The sequence below is a fragment of the Myodes glareolus genome, chromosome 27 (assembly GCF_982192425.1).
Source record: "Myodes glareolus chromosome 27, mMyoGla1.1, whole genome shotgun sequence".
Taxonomy (NCBI): Eukaryota; Metazoa; Chordata; class Mammalia; order Rodentia; family Cricetidae; genus Myodes; species Myodes glareolus.
In genome coordinates this window covers 28,300,894-28,323,318 of record NC_142052.1, presented here as the reverse complement: position 1 = coordinate 28,323,318, position 22,425 = coordinate 28,300,894, and the positions used below count along the sequence as shown (strand labels likewise).

The following is a 22,425-nucleotide window of genomic DNA, read 5'->3' as shown; positions in this document are numbered from 1 at the left end:
GTTCCTATGGAGTGCAAGAAGATGACAGTGTCTGCTATTGGCGCCAGCGGCAAGTGCAATTGAAATGCATATCTTGGCCGATCTAGAAAAGATCTTTGACTGGAATGGCCTGAAACCACTGTGCTGTGTCTTTAAGCACACTATAGCCCCAAGGGAGGTGTTCTTGTCACTCAGGCCTCACTAGCCAATCAGGTCTTCCAGATGACCTGCCAGTCAGAAGCGTTGCAGGACTCTTCCGGGCACCGCCTTCAGACTCTGCTTCACAGAGGCGCTGGCGGCAGTGGTTTCGTGTGCTGCGGTGAAGTTGCTGCTGCAGGGAGATGATGAACTGAGAGCTTTGGCGAGCTGGGGAACCACAACATGGTGAGCGAGGGAATGCTGTCTCCAGATGGGGAGGAGCAGAGGGTGAGGTGCAGAAGACAGTAAGGTGCGTCCTCCCAAGATCTGTGTGGGAACCTGCCGCCAGATTCCCTGTGTTGTGAAGTCCCATTCGACCCTTGTTAATTCATAGACCTAGGGACAGAACTCTGAATAACTTTGCTGTGTGGGCTTATTCTGCTTAGAAGATTGGGAGCAGGGAACTGTGCTTACAAACATCTTTCTTCTGAACTTCAACAGGCTTGATGCATTCATGGAAACAAAATTTGCCACACTCAGAGGCCTAGTAACTCCAGCATCTTCTCTATATTGAGCACTTTGCATTTAACCTTTACATACAATCTCCATTTATATTTAAATATGTGGACGATATCAAGGCAGCTCACCTTTGGGTAGCACTGCAGTTCCAAGCTGCAATGTAGAAGAGTAGAATTAGTGGTATAAAGGAGCTGCCAATGCCTTGAACATAGTTAAGTGATTTCTCCCTGGGAAGTCCTATTCGTTCTAGAACAGCGGTATTTTCAGGCTTTTAGAAATTTCTTTCTGAGACTAGCTATCTTATCCTGACACAAGTGGCTTTGGTCCCAGTCTCTTCCTCTCCAAGGCAATGACCTTGTTGTCCTGTAAGACACCTTCAAAATCTTAAATTATTGTACCACCTCAGACTTTCAAAGTTATACCTTTGAGTCATGAAACAGAATATCCATTGCAGGGAATGGAAAAGGATTTCTATGTGGAAAGCGGTTTCTCTCTTCAGACCAGAATAGAAGCAACAGTTTTGTGTGTCCACTGCAGAGGGAACAGGGCAGGCAATCAGCTGCTGGAGTCACCATCATGAAAGAGGACCTGACTGTAGATGGGGAGCGATTTCATTATTCATTATTCATCCATTTCCAGCATCTGTCAATTGATGTCTCATTGATGAAGACAGATGAAATTGGTTGGTATACTATTTGGGAAGGTCAACTCGCCCCAATGAATTTTGAATTTTCATTTAGGGAACTTTCCTAAACCAATATGCTGAACCCTTGACTCAGTTATGTCAGCTGGGTGATATGAGATAGAGGTCATTGATTTTAACTCTGTGTGTGAAGTTACAAATCTCAACAGCCAACAAGTGCATATGGGCGAAATTAGTCTCTCTCTTATTGATAACATTCCCTCTACTAGAGAAGGTCCTACTCCTTTTCAAATGAACATAGTTGTGTTTTTTAATCTTGAAATACATTATTTTTATTATTTTAAAATTTCATCTTATTTGTGCCACTTTTAACATTTTTAAAGTGAATTAGTGCACTCTTTCTATTTTTTCTTCTCTCCAGTGTTTCTAGGTTTAATAGAATTTAATAGAATTAATAGTTTCATTACATTTCTCTTAAGTGATGTTGATTGTTGATTTCTTTGTAGAGTAATGTCTTCTGTGGCTTAAGCTTGCCTCATGCTAAGTAGTTGAGAATTACTTTGATCACCCAATCCCACCTCTGCTGCCAAGCACTGGGAAGACAGTCCTGCAAATCCTTCAATATTGGGCCATAACAGCCCAGTGATAATGAAAAATTTGACTAGTTACTGAATGTTCATTATTCTCTATGTCTGTTTTTTGGACATAGAATTGGATATGAATTTGGACAATTCATTTTGGACAAATGAATTGGGACCTGCGTAAGAATTGAGTTCATTGACCACCTTTGATGCTGAAGTAGTGAGTATGTAGAAAGGGAAGGGCAGAAAAGAGGGAGAGAAAAGAGGCCTCAGTATTAGTTGAGATTAGAAATGCAGAGTCATATAATTAACATTTGATATATCATAAATGTCCTGACTGACCATTTCTTGGGGTCCATAGAACAGCACATTCAATAATCTGGATAAAGGACTGATTTTATTACGAAATCAATCTGGATACAGGACTGATTTATCATGAAATCAAATTCCTAAAGTTATACTAGTTCAACCAATATAGAAAATCTGGATCAAATGATTTGGACTTGCCAGACAGGACTGTTAACATCATAGTTTAACATGTATGGGGACAGAAAAAGGATTTGAGTAATCCTTGGTTTGCTCTCATACAAATTCCTAGTCTCTGGAACACATTGCCATAGATTGCGTTTCAATTTTTTGGAAAAATTATTTGAGATTATGACTCCACCATGCCCACAGTCTCTTTCCTGCCCACAAGATCTTAACCCCTCCCTGTTTTCTAATTCATGGTCTCTTTTTCTGTAACAACAGTTACACAGTAACAACAGTTACTGTTTGTATGTGACCTGTTTTTGACTACAGAACTTCCCAGGTATGAAACAAAGGATTTGCTGGACTGGACATTCAATGTTTATTGGAATTTGTATATGAAGGACTGTGTGCCTTTGAAGAGGAACAGGAGGTTAGCTAGGAATCCTAGAAGTATTTTTACTAAAATTCATATTTCCCAGGTTAGGGTCCTTTATGCACCTAGGATGAAAAGGCAGAGCTGGGAAGGCTTCCTTTGTCTGTTCTTTATATTCTGCTAACTGAGTAGAATGAACTTCTCCAGTTGTGGGTCCCAGCTGGGCACTCTTAGCTATTGTGGGACCCTGGGAAGGTATACCAGTTGGATGTAGCTTGCAGATTCTTTACAAGTTTCTCCTCTGGCTCTTTGAGGAACTGTGAGGGAGACCAGAAGCCATACCATAGTTGATATGTGCTTTCCATCTGTATATGTGGTGCTTTTATTGGCTGATGAATAAAGATGTCTTGGCCAATGACTTAGGAGGGTGAAGCCAGGTAGGAAGTCTGAACAAAGATAGAGTCAAAGAAATGCCATTTAGATGCTGCCAGAATATAACCTGCAGGCCACAGCCTCATGGTGATACAGACAGGAATAGAAATAGATGAATTTATCATGTAAGAGCTAACTAGGAATATACCTGAGGCATTGGCCAAACACTGTTTTAGTTATATATTCTGTATGTAATTATTCATGTCTAGGCTGCCAGAAAAGTGTCCTGATCAGAAAAGGATTTCAGATAAATAGTAAAGACAGATTCAGAAAAAAGGCCTCTGAATGGGTCACAGTCTATTAGATAAATTTGCATGGGCTTGGAACAGAGGACAGTTACAGACAGAGTCATAGATTAAAAAAATAATGTAAGGATGTTACACTGGGCTTCTTAAAGGAAAAAATTGAATAAATCAATCAAGGGGCATTAAATACATGGAAAATATACAAAGAGTCTGAGTTATGTATATTATTTTGTTTTCTTTGAATTTTTGACTGCAGAGAGACATTTGATTCTGGGAGCTGCTATGCTAGCCCAACATAAATTTTAAAGGTATCTTGACTTCAAAATTTGACTCTAAGGGTATTTTACTTTGGGAAACAGGTTCTGCTTTTGGTTCCACAGACATTCCAGGCTAATGATATATCGTTATGAGTTCTTTGATGGAGTTGAGAACTAAATAGTTATAATTATAGTCTTCCTTAGTTATGATAATATATATATTTAATATAAAAGTTTAGACTCATGAAGATAGGAAAGATGATAGATTATTTACCTTAGTTTGCAAAATGTAAGTTGACTAAATATTGTAACTATAATTGTTGTTTAATAACTGTTTTGTATATGTAATATTTTCTATGTTAAAATTAAAACTTTCATTTTAAGTTAGACAGAAAAGGGGAGATGATGTGTATGTCCATCTGTATGTATCTTGTTTCATTGGTAGATGAATAAAGCTGTTTTTGCCAATGGCTTAGCCAATTAAGGTCAGTTGGGAAATCTGAACAGTAATAGAGAAAATTGGTGAAGTCAAAGAGATACCATGTAGCCACTGAAGGAGAAGAGACCAGTAAGTCACAGCCTTGTGATAATACATACATTAATAGAAATGGGTTTATGTAAGATGTAAGGGCTAATGAGGAATATGCCTGAGCCATTGGTCATAGAGTAATGTAATTAATATAATTTCTATGTGACTCATTGGGTCTTGGCAGTTGAGAAATGAAAACAGAGTCTCCATTTACATTCAGCTAGTGGGCCTGAGAAGGATAAGAAAAGAGAACCTTCATCCAGAAACTGATGGAAACTGAGGCAGAGATGCACATTGGGGCACTGAATTGAGCTGCCAAAGTCAAGCTGAAGAGTGGGAGGAGTGAGAATATGATCAAAGAGGTTAAGACCATGATGGGTTCACCCACAGAAACTGTCTACCTGAGCTAATGGGAGCTCTCCAACTCCAGCTGAACTGGGAAGGAACAAGCATAGAACCAAACTAGTCCCTCTGAATGTGGTTGATAGTTGCATGACTGGGACAGAGTGAGGGGCCACTGACACCAGGATTTATCCCCACTGCGTGTCCTGTTTTTTTTTTTTTTTTTTGAAAACCTATTCTCTTTGGATACCTTGCTCAGCCTAGATATAGTAGAGAGAGCCTCTGACCTCACCCTCTCTGAGGATTGGATAGGGGTGGGGTGGGAGGTATATGGAGGGAATGGAGGAGAGGAGGGAGTAGGAATTTGGATTGATATGTATAATGAAAAGAGAGATCTTGTTTTCTTTTAAAAAATAAATAATCCAGAAATAAAAATAACAAAAAAAAAGAATCACAAAGAAAATAAAACACTTAACCCCCCTTAAAAAAGAAAAAAAAAAGTCTAGCTTAGGACCAGTGACTAAGCAAGAGCAAAAGTCAATAAACAATGTTTCTATGTGGTTTTTGACTTTTATTTATAACTTGAATTTCAAAGCTCTCACAATTGTGGGTTGTGACCTTTCAATATCAGTAAAGTAAAACTGTTCATTACCTGAGATGATTTTTGGTTACAGAGAACTTAATAACAGCAGGAAACAGGCAAGACAGATCAACAGATGATATACAAGAATTGTTTATTTTTGCTGGGTAGAACATGGGAATATTGCCTTTTGGAGGAATGTGAATGTTATTAGGACTTTAGTAAACAAAAGCCATAGAAGGTGCACCCAGAGCATAATTAGCTATTGTAAGACTAGGAATATGGGAGGATTGAAAGCAATGCTGACAGTGGAGCTTGAGCTCATAGGGTTTTAGTTGGAAATAGAATCCATGAATATATTAGTTTGAGGTGATTTGTATAATATTTTGTCCCCATAGCATTCCTATTTTCTCTATTCCCTGAGAATTTGAGTAAGGCACTATTAAAAAATAATTGGCTGATTTCTTGGAAAAGGATTTATTACATTGTGTGTTTATCACTGTTGACTCATTCAGGTCAGCAGTGAAAAAGAAACAAGTGGGGCAGAAAGAAATGAAAATCCAGTTTAATAGAGAAAAACAGCACGAGGTAGTTTAAAGGGCAGTGCTGTGGTGAAGAAGAGGCAGAACATTTCATGAAGGCACCATTAAAGAGAAGGCCCTTCTTAGCATTTGAGGCCTAGGAAGGTAACCTAAGGGTAAGACTCCATCCATCTAAGCCTTCTATTTGTGTAGGCATAGGCAACCTGAATCCTAATTCAAAGAAGCGACTCCATACACAACCTTCTGTAATTCTGGTCTATTATGTTCTTTGGGGAACAAGCTCTACTACTGTATTAGGGTTTGAAAATAATAATAATAATAATAATAATAATAATAATAATAATAAATTAAATAAAATCCATGAATGTTGGTTAGAACTGAACATTTCTATCTTTGGGTAGGAAAGGAGCACACATGTTCTATTGGTAGCTTTCTCCTTACTGCATCATGAAATCTCTCTCCTCTTATTTTCCATACCATTATACATCTTCCCAACAGAAAGTTCTTATATACACTGCATAGCCAGACAGACTGTGAATGAGTAACCATGACAACACTCTGCTGTGAGCCAGGCTCTGGTGCTGTGCAGGTGTTTTGTTGTGGGGAGTTATGTCTTCATGTTATCAGTCTGACTTTTAGCAAGTGAAGAACTGGCACCAAACTTGCTTTATGCTGAATCTTGGCTTGACAATCACACCTCTGGGAATTTGTCCTTGTGCATTTAATTTGTAGTGACAGTTAGTCTACTTTGGTTTTGAATTGAGGTCTAAAATATGTGAATTGTATGTAGCTGTCTAGAATTGGGGAGACATTGCCATTCTCTTATGTTAGTCTGAGTCATTGATAGACATTAGGGCCTATGTGCGTTGCAGTCTTTGTGGAAGACTAGATCTAGTTATGAAGCATATCCCAGTATATTTTCTATTGATTAAAATTAGATAATTTAGTGAGGATTCGTCTTTTGATAGTTCACAGAGTAAATGCCCACAAGATTGAGATGTAATCTTGAGATTACATGTACAGTTTGTATGAAAATCCCTGGTAATGGAGAGGTTTGACAGCTGTTTTACACATGTAAATTGCAGACAGAACAGTGTTTTGTGGCTATGGCCCTATAAGCCTTCCTTGAAACAGGGTTCCTCCATAAGAGAATTATTCATCTGATGGGTGAGTTCCAAACCTTAATTGCCATCTGCTGCAACTCTGATAAAGCCATTGCTACCAGCATCTATTAGCATTGGTTCAACTGTCCACCACGAGTTAGAAGCCAAATTGGGGGATAACACATGTTGTACTTGTAGTGGAAAAAAAAAGATGCAAAAACTATAATTCATAGAATCTTCTGTGGTTTCAGTTCAGCAGTGTTTCACCAATCTGTTTTGCCGAGTCAGAAACTCAGTGATGATTCTGTGAGAATTCACTGAATGAATCTGTGAAGATGAAGCCACATTTGTATGTTGAGATGATTGGATGTTGAGATACCCAAGCTGTGAGACATATGCCATGTATAGCTGCATACAGGGAGTGGAAGCAGCAAAAGAGAGACATGTATAAGATTTTACAGGAATAGAATTATGTAGACCCTTTGAGAATGGAGTGCTAACAGCCTGAGACAGACCTACATGATTCGTTGTTTGCCCTGATAAGTTTTAATCTTACCTTGGTCAAATCTTCCCTAACTGTGCTCATCTTCCTTTCTTTGTTTTTTTTTTTAATTTATTATTCTTTCATACTGTACAATGCATCAATACACCCAGTTTCTCTATCTTATTTTTCCTTTAGTAGTTAGTGTTTCTTCATTCAATTTTCTTCTATACCATGTACTGCTGCTCTGTTTCTTTGTCTTTCTCTCTGTTAATTGATATTTCTCTCATAAGGTCATATCTTATTCAAAGGGTACAGAAGTATAGAATCCTGAACATAATTAGCTGTTAGTGTAGGACCAGAAAAATGGAAATATATGTTAGGAATAATGGCAGAAATTGGGTATTGAGATCATAGAATTTCAGTGGGAAATAGATAAGTGCCAGAAAAAAAATATTAATCCTGAGGTCATTTGTGTGATATTTTGGCTTAAATCTTTCTTCCTCTGCCTATGCTCTATAAATTTAGTAAGACAGAATTAAAAAATAATGAGCTAATTTCTTAAATGGAATACTGAATCTGCTTAATGGTTATCACTGATGACTCATTCAGGTGTACAGCAGAAAAAACAATTGGAGCAAAAATAAATAAAAATGAAAAGGTAGTATCAGAAAGCAGTCATGTGTTGAAATAGGCAGGAATTTTCAGAGTGTTTATCACCATTATAGAGAAGGCCCATGCTATGGAATGGAAGCTTTTCAAGGAGACCTAAGAGCACAGAAAACTCTGGCCACAGAAAACTTCAATTTAGGGAAGGTGTGAGCAAAGTGATTCATATTCTAAAAAAGCTACTTCTTTCAAAACCTTCTGCACCCTGATCCCAGCTCATTAGTGTCCTTCACAATTAAGAAATCAAACTTTTCAGCATCACACATCATGTGTTTGCCTTGGAAACAAGAAAGAATCAAAATGTAAGATCATGGATTTTTAGTTAAAAGTTAGAGTGCATCATTGTTTCAGGCATCTGTGTTTGGCAGAGTCAGAAGCCCAGTGAGGAGACAGTGAGAGTTCATTGCATGAAGCCGTGAGGATTGAAGCCGGGTGTTGTTGGTTGTTTCTTTTACTCTTTCCTCTTTAGAGGGCCTGTACCCAGTTATTAAATAAATCTCACAAATGGAGGCTTATATTTTCTCATAAATGCCTGACCTTGGCTCGCTTTGGCTTGTTTCAAAGCAGGTTGTTTTTTTAACTTAATTGTTCTCTCTACCCTTTCACTCTGGCCTTTATCTTTCTCTATTCTGTATTTCCTTTATTTCTACTCATGGCTTCTGTCTAGCTAGGTGAATGTCTCCTGTTGTTCTCCCCTTCTCTTGTCTCTTCTCTTTTTCCTCCCAGAGTTCTCCTCCCATTTATTGTCTTTGACTGCCAGCCCTCCCTCTGCTTTCTTGCCATTCTATTGGTCATTCAGCTCTTTTGCATTTAACTATAGGCAAAGTATCAGAACTTCACAGAGCTAAACCAATGTGGTATAAAAGACTGCAGCATTTCTTTGCATCATTCAATCAAAAGTTCTACAGCATAAACAAATGTAACACAATTAAAAATGTTATTTCACAACACACTGGGTTGCATTTTGAGTCTAAAGATGTTAAGATACCGAAGTTATGACACAACTTCCATGGAGACCTAGCTGCTTATAGTGAGTAGAAGTTACCAAAGAGAGAAATGCATGAGAAGTTGCAGGGATAGGGTCATTTAAGTTATTTGAACCTGAAGCCCATACATCTGACAAGAGAGCTACAGGATTCGATGTTTGTCCTGCTCTGCTTCAGTCTTGTCTTGGTCCAATCTTCCCTCACCGTGTCTCCATTTTTCTCTTTTGGAATGTTAATGGTATTTTGTGCCATTGTATGTTGGAAAAATGTAACTTGCTTTCAGAATATATTGGATGTTATTGTCAAGAGATTGTCTTGGGTGCCAGAGGAGACTTTGGACTTTTGGACAGTTGCAGATATGGATCATTGAATGAGGATCATTGAAGTGACTGAATAGTTTTTCATTGTTGACCATGAACTAATAGTGACTGGGGTCAGAATGTACTTCATTGAATGAACAATCTCCCAGAAAAGATCATGTACTTGAACAGGTTTTTCTCCTTGGTGGCCTTTCTTTCAATTTCCTATGAACCTTTAGTCAGAAAGGCCTTTCTAGATGAAATTCCTCAGTGTATGTGATGAGTCTCAATGTTCTAAACTAATTTTCTGACCTTTATGTCTACTGTGCTGTGTTTGAAATTAATCATCCAACTTCCCATTCATGCTGAAATGCTTTTACCATCATTATAGGCTTGATCTGTAAATCACATAAAACATAGAAGAAATAGTTGCTGTTCAGTGCTAAGGAGTTTGGTAGCCTTCAGTTTTAATTGTTTTGTTTGCTTGTCTTAGTTACCTTTGCTCTGTGGCTCCAAATTTTTGAAAGTAAAGGGAGGGGGGCTTCATTCATAGTTTTACTTGTTTTTATGTTATTGGGTGATGACTCTGGAATGTAGGGTTTTTTTACATGTCAACCATATGCTGCTGTGCTCAGCTTCACACATATCTTGAATTTTAAGTTTGACAGAGGGTATCATTCTGATTCCCAGGATGCCATGTATTCATGACATTAATACTGCCTGAGCATTCTGAGTCATTGAATTGCAAGGGGCATGAACTTCTTTTTGCTTGTTATGGTTGCTTTTAATTTTTTTTACTCAATATGACTATTTTTATGTCTGCATGGATGTGCACCATATGGGTACCTGGTCATCAGAGTGATCAAAGCATCTCAGAAACTTGAACTTGGAATAATAAATAGTTGTGATCCCCATGTAAGTACTAGCAATTGTGCCCACCTCTTTTCAAGACCAGGAAGAGCTCAGTAGTACTCAGCTATATTTCCAGACCTGTGTTAATTAGTTATGCCCAACAATTATATTGCTAATGATTTCATATGTCCATTTGTAATTATTTTAAAATGTAGCTCCTTTTCATAAAATGTTATTGGTATTACAGATTAAAATAAGACACTTCTGATGTCTGGAAGATGAATACAGAACTGAAGTGAATGCATAATTCTTTGTAGGAGCTTCAGTAAACATCTCTGAATTCTTTATATCTGATTTTTTTTGTTTCACTGATTTTTGCAATGGAGACAGGGTCTTGATGTGTACTTCCACCTGTCCTGAACATGATTCCATAGACTTGACTGGCATTCAACTCAGAGACAAATATCCACACCTGTGCTTTCTGAGTGCTGTGCTTAAAGGCATGAGTCAATACGCTCAGTTTTTCCACTGTATTTTTTTTGTAATTAGTATTTTTTCATACAATTTTCTCATGTGTACTATATCCTGTTGATCTGTTTCCTTAGCTTTCTCTAGTAATAGACAGTTCTTTTGTAAGATGGTATCCCATTCAAAGGGTACAGAAATAACAGAGTTACCTCTCCTATTCAATTTCCTTCTAAAGTGACTGTTTGTGTCATGGAATAATAGTGGGGAATTTTATGACTATACTGTAGAAGAAGTATACATTTACAATGTTGTCACCATCATGCTTCCTATTAAACACATGAATAAAATATTTTAGAGGGCAGTGACCTATGATGATGTGCATATCAACTTCAATCAGGAAGAGTGGAATTTGCTGGATGCTTCCCAGAAGAATCTCTACAAAGATGTGATGCTGGAGACCTACAGGAACCTCACTACTATAGGTAAAAATAAATTTCCTTCATGTTTCAAAATAAGAGGACAACTTTCTTTTGGTTAATGATGTTCTTCTGTAATTTGATTTAGAAAAAATAAGAATGAATTGAATAAAGCAGTCATAGTTCTAAGTTTCACTTAAGATAACAGCTTAAATATTGCCTAATTTTCAATAATATAACATACATTTTCTGGTATTATGTTTTAGGATGCATTTGGGAAGATCATAATAGTGAAGGACATTGTCAGTGTTCTAGAAGACATGAAAGGTAATTTTCATGTGCAAAGCCTCTGATGAGATTGTCATGTGTCCTGGAAGTTTTAAATGGAAGCAACAGTGTAAATAAGCACAACTTTAAGTGCACTGATGGTTATTAATTTTTTATGAATCCATATATCATATATGTGAATTGCATTTGAATGACATTCTCTTAAGAAAGGAGTCAAGGAAGCAATGCCTAACCAGATATCACCTTTTGAGGCATAACACCATGAGAACTTTGTTGTTTATCTGCAGATACATTTCTAGCTTGCTACTCATAATACAAAAGATATACACACTGAAGAGATAATAAGTATATCTGCAAAACTTCCTACTAAAACCAATATCCCATAGTAAATCTTGTATTACTCATACATTTCTTGTGACTGTGCTAAGTTTAATCAGAAAAGCAGTTAGAGTCAAGTCATGTTGTTGTGGAGAAACCTTGATACCTATACCTCAAGTCTGTGAGGAACAGCAAGTCAAACCCTGAGAATTCAATGTGGAAATCTTTTATACTTCTTTACTTTTCTTTTATTCTTCTTTACTATGTATACCATATGGTACTCTAGATACAAGCGTATGAACATAGGGATATAGTGAGATGTAGCATACCTCTCTCTAAGAACAATTAGATGATAAGACATAGTCCCCATGCAGAGTATACTTGTTGAATTTGATTCCGCTATGCAAGTAATTGGTTTTCCACCATCATTTTTAATACATGAACAAACTCACACTGCAAAAAAGCCCCATGAGTTCTAGCACTGTGCAAATACTTCCTGGTGTCCTCATTCACATAGTAAATGCAATGTGATTCACAGTATAGGAGAATTCATGAATGTTAAAGCTCTGAGTTTATCCAGTTCTCTTCACATATGTATAAAATATTATATAGAAAAAAGTTTCTGTGAAGGTGAAAAGGTAAGCCATAAAAGAAAGGAATTTATCGTTGGAGATATCTTCAAAGTTGCAAAACAGTGCCTAATTAAAGAGCAAAACATGAGTTTAGACACAGTTTTAAAAAATGAACATCTGATTCCTTTTTACAATTGGAACGTATTATAAAATTAACTCATACAAATGTGTGGGCACAACAGTGTTGAATGTGATAAAGCTTTTACATGTGCAAATTATCCTTGCAGGATTGAAAGAATTCAAACTGGAGAGAAACTTTCAGTATACCTTCGATGTAGTAAACCCTTGACATATGACAGTCACCTTAAATGGAATGAAAGAACACAGACTGGAGAGAAAACATATGAATGTAATCAGTGTGGTAAGATCTTTTCAGGTCACAGTAATCTACAAAAGCATAAAAGAACACATACTGGAGAGAAACCCTATGGATGTTATCAGTGTGGTAAGGCCTTTGATTGTCACAGTGATCTTCAAAGGCATGAAAGAACACACACTGGAGAGAAACCCTATGAATGTAATCAGTGTGGTAAGGCCTTTGCACAGCACAGTGGTCTTCAAAAGCATAAAAGAACACATACTGGAGAGAAACCCTATGAATGTAATGAGTGTGGGAAGGCCTTTGCAGCTCACAGTAATCTTCAAAGTCATAAAAGGACACATACTGGAGAGAAACCCTATAAATGTAATCAATGTGGTAAGGCATTTGCAGTGCACCGTACTCTTCAATTGCATCAAAGAACACATACCGGAGAGAAACCCTATGAATGTAATCAGTGTGGTAAGGCCTTTGCACAGTACAGTGGTCTTCAAAGTCATAAAAGAACACATAGTGGAGAGAAGCCCTATGAATGTAATCAGTGTCAGAAGGCCTTTGCAGAGCTGAGTGGTCTTCAAAATCATAAAAGAACACATACCGGAGAGAAGCCCTATAAATGTAATGAGTGTGGTAAGGCCTTTGCAGTGCACCGTACTCTTCAATTGCATCAAAGAAGACATACTGGAGAGAAGCCCTATGAATGTAATCAGTGTGGGAAAGCCTTTGCACAGCACAGTGGTCTTCAAAGTCATAAAAAAACACACACTGGGGAGAAACCCTATGAATATAATCAATGTGGTAAGGCCTTTGTAGAGTACTTTTCAGTTGCATAAAAGAACACACAAGAGAGAAATCCTATGAATGTAATCAGTGTGCTAAGGTCATTGCAGCTCACAGTAATCTTAAGAGGCATAAAAAATCTCACTCTAGGTAGAAATCCTACAAATGTAATCAGTGTGATAAGACCATTCCTGGCCATTTTATTTGTCAATTGCATAAAACATACTGGAGGGAAACCCTATGATCATAATCAATGTGGTAAGGCCTTTGCATAGCACAGTCATCTTCAATGTCATCGAAGAACAAATACTAGAGAGAAACAGTTTGAATAAAATCAATGTGGTAAAGCCTTTTTATTTCTTATTTTCTGCAAATGCACATACTGGAATACATACTGGAGAGGAATCCTACGGATGTAATCAGTGTGGTAAGGCTATTGCATATCAGTGTCATTTTCAAAGGCATAAAAGAACACACAGTAGAGAGAAACCCTTTGATTTTATTCAGTGTGTTAAGACCTTTGCAGATCACAGTAATATTCACAGGCATACAAAAAACACATGCTGGTGAGAAACAGTATAAATAAAATTAGTGTGATAAAGCCTTTTTATGTCTTATTCATCTTCAAATGTACAAAAGTACACATTTTGGAAAGAAACCATGAATGTAATTTGTGTGGTAAATCCTTTGTCACAATAATCTCCAACTACATAAAATAAACCCTCCTGGAGAGAAACTATGAATTTAATGAGTGTACTTTTCAAAATCATGAGAAAAATCATATTGTAGTGAAACTCTTAAATGAATTCAGTGTGCTAATGTTTTCCACTTTATACTGGAGTCAAACTTTTTTGTAATAAGTCTGATAATGCTTTTCCATTATTACAGTAGTCTTTGGGTACCTGAAGAAGAAACTGAGGGTTTATTCTAAATTATTTTTTAAGATATTAAGCCAATACACTTAAAGTCAGTTAATTAACATTTATTCTGTAGAAAAAAATTGGTAGTGTCAATGATCTGTTCAAGCATTATGATACCAGCAAACTGATGGCCAAAACCTAATTTATGAATTTATGAAGTTCTATGGGTAGGAGAAAGGTCCTTTCAAAGAAACACACCCTGGTCCTGAAATGAAATCCTAAAGAAACACTTTGGCCCTGAATCTAGAGCTAGTTAAAGAAACAACATCACCCCAAAACAGAGTGAAATGTTAAAAAGGGCCAGTGTAGGAAATACACTTTGAATCTTAAACCAGAGTCAAAGAAACAAACTCTACTCTTCTCCAACTGAACACAAAACCAATCTCAGAGCTCAAAATCTACTGCTGGAAATATTTTAAAGTCTACTTATATCAGTTTGAAGTCCACAAACTCATAAAGAAGAAATTCCCATTCATAAAAACAATTTGTTAATGAATTTAGATTTCACAGTTGTCTTTAGCTTCAAGAATAATTGTTTCTCTTCATAGCCTTAAAGTAAGTAAATTATGTACCATGTTCACTCCAGACTGGTGCAGGAGATCATGGCAGTGTGGTTTCTATTTTGAAACATATGAGATAGTCACTAAAGTGTGCTCTATGTGTGGCAAATCCATTTAGTGAAGTTTATTTTGTAGTCCTTATATTCCTTCTGTGGCTTTTGTTCAGCTTCTATTCTGCCTGTACCTAGTGATACATATTTTTCTGCTGTAATGTATAGAATGGCGTCCCCATCATATAATTGTCCCATTGGTCAATGAAATATCAGACCATGTTTTATCATACTTTTCATGAAAGGGTGGTGGTTTGTTGTTCCTGATTTTGATTTTCATATTTTCACAAATTCCCTTGAGATTTTGTTGTTTGTTATTCATCTTAGCTTGGATGTCAGTAATGATTTAGGTATACATTTGAACTCATGATGTTTATGTGTTTTCCTCTTGAGTACAAGTCCAAGGGTAGATGATTAACTCCCAGTGTGTGCTGTTTCTTCAAGAGATTTAACAATGTTAATGTAAAAATGACTGATAAAAGAAATTATAAGAAACATTAAATACCTCATGTTTGTATTTAAAGAAATATTTTAATTTATCTGATGTAGATGTAATAAAGTATGATAGTCAGCCATCAACTGTGTATTTAATACCAAAGCTTGATATTCTATAGGGATTTAGGTTAGCTTTAATTGTCTTGCACAAAACAGTCTTTTTCCACTGATCCATCTCACTGGTGCTCAGATTCAACTTGAAGAAATGTTGCAATGACTAGACACTTATAACACTTTCTCAGAACCAAAATTATATGCCAGAGAATTGCCTCATTTAGTAAGTCTTAATGCCCTGTATTCTATCTCTGGGTTAAGCATAATGTTTTACAAATTTTCTCATTTTTCTTCACTTCTGCAGTTACATACACACTCCTCCAACAGCTCATTCATAAATAAATTTTTAAACCCAGGTCATTTGCAGCCAAATGACTCCATATGTTTAATCATTAGCACTCACAAAATGGAAGTAAATCAAAGATACCTGTTAGTTTTCCTATCAGTGCTATATGCACATCATAGCATGGGTGTATTCACAAAGACACATGTCAAACATTTTAAAATAAATTGAATTTACAATTCAAAAAATAACCCGTTGTTGAGAACATATGTAATTTTTTGTCATTTAAGTTATAGAATTTCAAAAAGCACTGCCATCCATCAAAACAATGATGCTCCTTTTTAAATCTTATTTTATTTCTTTCTCTGATTCAATGATAAGTGCTTTAAAAAGACATATTTCAGCTGGGCATGGCTATAATCACAGCACATGGGAGTGTGTGTGTGTGGAGTGATTCTTAGTGAGGTTAGCTTATTCCCCATAAAGAATTTCTGGCATCCATGGCTATGTGGAGATATCCTGTCTCAAAAATTCCAAGAAGGAACTTTTGCTAATAAAATCTGGCTGGACTCAGTTTGATTTCAACCAACCTTTTTTATCTTTACTCACATAAAGACAACTGTGATAACAATAAAAATAAGCAATATTGAAATTCCATTCACACTCAGTCAACTGAATCACTTGAAAACCATCTAGAGAGCCTTTATATCCTTTCAAGTGCTAAGAGACCAATGGAACAGTGGGGCATCTTCACCTTCAGCATTATAATGACATATGTATGGCCTGGAAAGTTGTCTCAGGAGTACAGCTCCTCTTGGGTACCCAGGATTGATTTGTAGCACCACCTCTAATTGGTCAGAACTCCCTGTAATTGCAGGACCTGAAGACCTGATACATTCTTCTGGCCTCCTAGGGCACAGATATGCAAATACTGAACAGATAGGTATGTATTTGTTTCTATATTTTAATTAGATATTCATCATGTGCCTGTTACCTTCAAAAAGAATAAAATTTAATTTGGATGTAGAAGCTTGACCAGTGAGTATACCAAGTGTATCCCAGGTATCAGTGGTGACCAGAAGATGGTGTCTAATCCCCTGTGACTGAAGATACAGACAGTTTTGGGTGCTGGGTATTAATGTTAGGCCCTGTGGATGAGTCATCAGTGTTGAGCTTTCTATTTAGTTTCATGAACATATCATTAATAACAGTGGGGTTTGAAAGACTGAGATTGACAGCACCAGAAACTAACTTAGACTTGGTTCTTTTAGAATTTCTGATCATCATGCATGATTAAAAAGATAGTTTTGTTCTAAATCTCCATCTTCCTACATGGTTAGACATGTCTTCTCCTGTCCCTCTTCTTTTGTTTGTTAGTTGTTTGCTTGTTTTGTTTTTCAAGACAGGATTTCTCTATAGCTTTGGATCTTGTACTGAAATTAGCCCTTGGAGACCAGGCTGGCCTTGAACTCACAAAGATCTGCCTGCCTCTGCCTCTGCCTCCTGAGTGCTGGGATTAAAGGTACATGACACTACTGTTTGGCTTCTGCCATCCCCTTTTAAATTGGTCACAGTATAACATTGGGCCTGAACCCAAAGGAGACTTCAAGATGACAGCTTATGTGGAATGCAAAATCTCTTTCAGGCTCCTCTTTTTAAAATTAACCACTCTGGATGCATGGTGTTGTTACAGAGATTTTGTTTAATAAACTTTTAAGTTTGTAGAATGATTTATACATAGGAATGCATATTACTTCTAGAATGTCAGTACTTCCAGTTTGTAGAAAAATGTTTCTGAATCAAAAGATCTTATGTTGGATCATGTAGCCTCGATCCCACTTTATTGCTTCCCAGCGTAATGACCTTGTTCTCCTTGTGGTTAAATGCCCTAAATTCTTAGATTAAACAGCTCAATCACCACTAAGTTATAAAATTACAAATTTGAGTCATGTAGTCAACTGTCCATTTCAGCAATAGGAAAAGGAATTGTATCTGGAGCATGGTTTCTGCTTTCAGAGCATAATGGGTGGAATATTTCACTCTGTACACATTCGTTGACAGAGGTTTCTGTCTCACCAGGTACCATAGTCATGAGGGCTGCATTAATCATAAACTGATTGGCCTATTTGCTCCGGCTTCTTATTAAGTCTTATAACTTAATAAGCTTATAATTCTTGTCTGTGTTAGCTGTGTGGCTTGGTACCTTTTTCAGTGAGGCAGTCACATGCTTGCTCTATTTCTGGGTGACAACTGCAGACTATCCCTTTCCTCTTCCCAGAATTATCCTGTTCCAGTTGCCCCACCTCTACTTCCTGCCTGGCTACTGGCCAATCAACATTTTATTAAAATACAAGGAACAGACCATTGTCCCCCAACATACTATAGGGGAAACACTTTAGGCAAACATTTGTGGAGTCACCATTATGAAATAAGATATGATTGAAGAAGCATAAGTGATTTTGTTATTTCCCAGCATGTACTGATCCATGTCATGTAAATAAAGTCAGTACAGATTTTTGTATACAATGTGGAAAGGTTATTTGAGCCAATGAATATGGAATTTCCAAGAAAGAACTCTCATATGCAGATATGTTCAATCTTGCTATCATTGTTATATCCATTACCTGTAACCACGTATTTTAGGTGACAGGTCTTAGCAGCTAACATTACATATAATCACAAGGTGAAGTAATATCTTATTAATGCCATTCCCACTGCCAGGGTGATTTCCTCCTTTGCAAAATCAATATATCTTTGTGTTTTTTCAGTTATACTTGCTTTTTAAAAAACAATAATTATGACTTTTAAATTTAAATTCCTTTAAATTTATCCTATAGCCACACTGATGAATATCTTACATATCACCATAGAACCTTCATCTGGCGATGGATGGAGATAAAGACAGAGACCCACATTGGAGCACTGGACTGAGCTCCCAAGTTCCAACTGAGGAGCAGAAGGAGGGATACAATCATATCACCTTATTAATTTCCAAAGGAAAATCAATAACCAGGTTGTTATTATGCCAAAACATAAGTATACCAATTACAAATGCATTATATGTTTAGAATAGTAGCAATGTCTCTTGGAGGGCATATTTCTAATATCTAAAACTTACTTCTGATAACCACAGATATTCTCTTAATTGGTGTTGCAACATAAGATAAGGAAATTCAAAGAACATACAAATAACACTACAAATGCATTATCCAAAAAATACAACAGAAGCACTCATATCAGTTAAACATTCTCATGTCCACAGTAGTCACATGGCCTTAGATAATATTTAGACCTGCCATCCTCTGCTGCCCATTCTGTATTTCTTCCATCCTCTGTAAGCACCTTACAAGGTCTTGGATATTCTCCTAGAGAAGTGACCCATACCTTTCTATGGAGGAAGTTGTCATCCAGTGTGGTTAACCTGTCAGTAGGTTGATGGCTCGTCACTCCAGCAATGGTGTCCTATCTGTGGCTCAGTTTTGGTCTCTCCTGATGCTGATATGGCAACTCAGCAACAGCCGTAGCCAAGTCAGCCATGATGAGTGCAAGTTCATGTTGTTGAACCCATGCCTATGTCCCATCTTTGGCGCTATGGCCACTTTGGTCATGGGTCCATTGGACACTGACATGAATAACCGAGAAAAGAGGCTGACTGTACATGGAAGTCATCCTGTCTGAGTACTGAACTCCTCCTCAGCTGAATTCACCTTTTAATCAGCATTTACATGGAATTCAAGGATCTTTATAACCTTTTCCCATTTGTAGAAATTATCCACATTCTTCTTCCTCAGATGTCTTCTCTCACTAATTTTCTAATCATGCTCTTTATTAATCCCTGAGCCTCCAGTAAAACCACTGGATAGAGTCCATCAATCAGTGAATTGTTAGCAGCACATTAGTCCATTTCTCCTCCCAAGTAAACCAAATGAAAATGTGTACTGTTTGAACTCCTGCCCACTGTGAAGATTTTTCTTCACAAGTATCTTTCAGGTTGCCCCAGAAAGGGGTTGCAATGCTACAACTGTCCAATTCTGGGTGGTTCCAGCATGATGCATAGAGCCATCAGCCAGGGCTTAGTCTTCTCTTCCTCATTCAATCGATCATAGGAAATAGGATATAAGTGTATACTTAAAAGGAGAAGGCATTGTAACAGGAGTAGAAACCATTGGCATTTGGACACTTCTTCATGTGCCTCCTTGTGCCTTCAGTACCAGCTTGGTTCTGATCTCTTATATATCACTTCTATTTGATAACAGATTACAGCTGAACATGTTCTACTTTATGACTTGATGGATCCAATAATACCCAGCTCATGATGGGCATTTCAGGTCACTTGGTAAGGTGGTGACCCACTGTCAAATGTTCAGTTTCTCCCAGTGACTGGAATTAATGGCATGTGCTCACATCTTTGACTATATTTATTTTTGAATATGATTATATGGGCAACAGTAGTACCCACTTAGAATGAATTTAAGAGGTACTATATTGTTCCAATTCTCCAGTGCTCACGAGCACTAAAAGAATGTACTACCACACTCAGTATGAGAAATAATTTTTGTGGTGCAAGTCTCCTCTTCTTATGGTGGTCAGGGAATCTGGAGATGGTTCCAGAAGCACTGATAATGGAGGTACAGATATTAGTGAGTTTCTGTCTTTCCTGGAAATGGAAGCTGGATGCTCTGAAAAAATATTCAGCACTCTTAGCTGCTAAGGTATTTGAAGAGTCTGTGAATAAAAATATAAAAATGTAGATTCAAAAACTAAGAATGTAGAAATATATATAGTTGTAAGTCTAGGAGAATGAGAACAGACTGTCAGCAGCTTTCTCAGCAGCTTGAGGATTAACTATTAATTAAATGTAAAGCTATTTTGCTTTACAAGCCATAGCTCTATTTGCAAGGCCAAAACATCTCTCTGCAATCTGAGAGTAGTGTCCTGGCCATCCTTGATAAAAGACAGATATGAACTGAGTTAACCTTTAGGAGACAAAGATACCTCTGGGTTAGGCACTGTCTCTGTTATTGGAAACTGGCACCATCAAAGGGAAGGCATGTGGCTTCAGTATACACTTCCAGGAGGTACCAGGAGAGACAGTGGATTAAGTACTGACCCAGGTTTGACTAATGAACTCTGCTAATGGAGGCTGTAAAGAAAGACAATCTGTATCTGTGATTTACTTTTAGATAGTGTGAGAAGCTTTCTGCTATCTTCTAAATTCCCAGCCTAAGAACCAATCATTCTAATTTATTAACTCTCTAATATTACTAGCAGTCCCTTTTTCTGACTAATTGCTAAAGATATCTGTTTCCTTGCAATTAGTGAGTTTCTCTGTAGTCTCCTCTGAAACATATTTCATGATAGCTGCCTAGTTACCCATTAAGTAAAAACCCACTCCTCACCTTAGGGTCTCCATTGACTAACCTGCAGGTTGGGACTAGATTGCAAAAAATTCATTTGTTCAGACCTAATGTTTGGTGCCCCTACTATAAAAAGACGTGTTCAGCAACCAGCCTTTTTCTACAGTCTAACAAACACCTTCACTGGATGTGGTCTCAGCTAGCTGATTAGCTTTTGTGCCCCATGTTGTTTTTTTTTAATTTTTGTTATTTTTTTCAATTTTTATTTTTAAGTTTGCTTCTGATTTTCCTAGAATCTGGTTTCTGGAATAAGTTATGCTTCTGGTTTATGAGACTTTGGGGGTCTGTTCCCACATTTGCATGACCCCCCTGGACCAAACATTTTGGTGGTTTGTATGGGGAAATGCAAACATTCTAAGGGGACACCCCAGTCTCCAGTTATTGACAAACTTTATTATTCTGTTTTTACTCATTGGTAAGTTTCTGGTTCTGGTGAATGGTGTCTGGACAGTCTTATGCTCAATTAGATATAGGACATGCTTTTAACCTCAGAGCTGAAGGAAAATGTGGGATGGTTTCATTTCTCCTCCGGTTAGAACTAGAATGGGATTACATGATCCAACATGCAGCATTCCCTCTTCTGTGTTTGCTAGCTTCTTGTCTCCCCATTTTTATTTTCTTGTTGTTCTATTTGTTGTCAGTCATCTTGTTGTGATCATGTGTGAAGTAATTTTCATTATGGGAAAAGCTTCTTCCAAACCTAAGGCTTTCCTGGACCTTATCCTTTCTCATTTTCAGGATTTCAAGGAGGCCACTGCAGTTTCTGTTGCCCCCGTGAAGCTGGAGCTACTAAAGAAAGACCTTCAGGGGGCTGGAGAGATGGCTCAGTGGTTAAGAGCACTGACTGCTCTTCCAGAGGTACTGAGTTCAATTCCCAGCAACCACTTGGTGGCTCACAACCACCTATAATGAGATCTGGTGCCCTCTTCTGGCCTACAAGCAGGATACTGTATAAATAAATAAATAAATCTTTAAAAGAAAGAAAGAAAAACCTTCTGCTTTCTTGCAGAGAAACAATCCTCCTCCTGCTCCCACCTTCCTACTTAGTTGCTGAGCCCACTTCACATATGTTTAGGGAAGCCACAGGTGGTGGGTGGTAGGAGAAGGTGTCTCCTGCTCTCCCTCTCTGCACTGTGGGACCTGCTGATAAGGATAGCAGCCCTCACCTATTTTATGTCCTCTTTCAACTAGTGATCTGTATAACTGGAAACTTCAGACTCCTCCTTTTACTGAGAACCTCCAAGTGCTAATATATCTCCTAGATACTGCCCTGTTTACACATTCCCAGATGTGGGGGTGGATTGCCAACAATTGCTCCAGATAATGTTCACCCCTGAATAAAACATAAAATTCAGTGAAAATGCTGTAAGCAGGTTCCAGGGTGAGATGGTTGACCCACTAGTG

The 22,425-nt window shown here is 37.4% G+C and overlaps 1 protein-coding gene across 3 annotated transcripts; it reads left to right on the top strand.

The window, feature by feature from the left end:
* The first annotated feature begins 227 nt into the window (after window positions 1–227).
* Window positions 228–22,000, top strand: LOC125400991 (zinc finger protein 14-like). Of its 3 annotated transcripts, XM_085684096.2 has the most exons (5): window positions 228–363; window positions 10,845–10,971; window positions 11,172–11,232; window positions 12,371–12,504; window positions 21,760–22,000. In XM_085684096.2, exons 1-5 carry the CDS (start codon window positions 361–363, stop codon window positions 21,978–21,980), a joined length of 546 nt encoding a protein of 181 aa, XP_085540222.2. In that variant the 5' UTR covers window positions 228–360; the 3' UTR covers window positions 21,981–22,000. The 3 variants fall into 3 exon arrangements, with proteins under 3 accessions (XP_085540222.2, XP_048291155.3, XP_087758572.1); XM_048435198.3 differs by lacking the exon at window positions 21,760–22,000 and having other exon boundaries at window positions 12,371–15,347; XM_087902446.1 differs by lacking the exon at window positions 21,760–22,000 and having other exon boundaries at window positions 255–427; window positions 12,371–15,347.
* The last annotated feature ends 425 nt before the right edge of the window (window positions 22,001–22,425 follow it).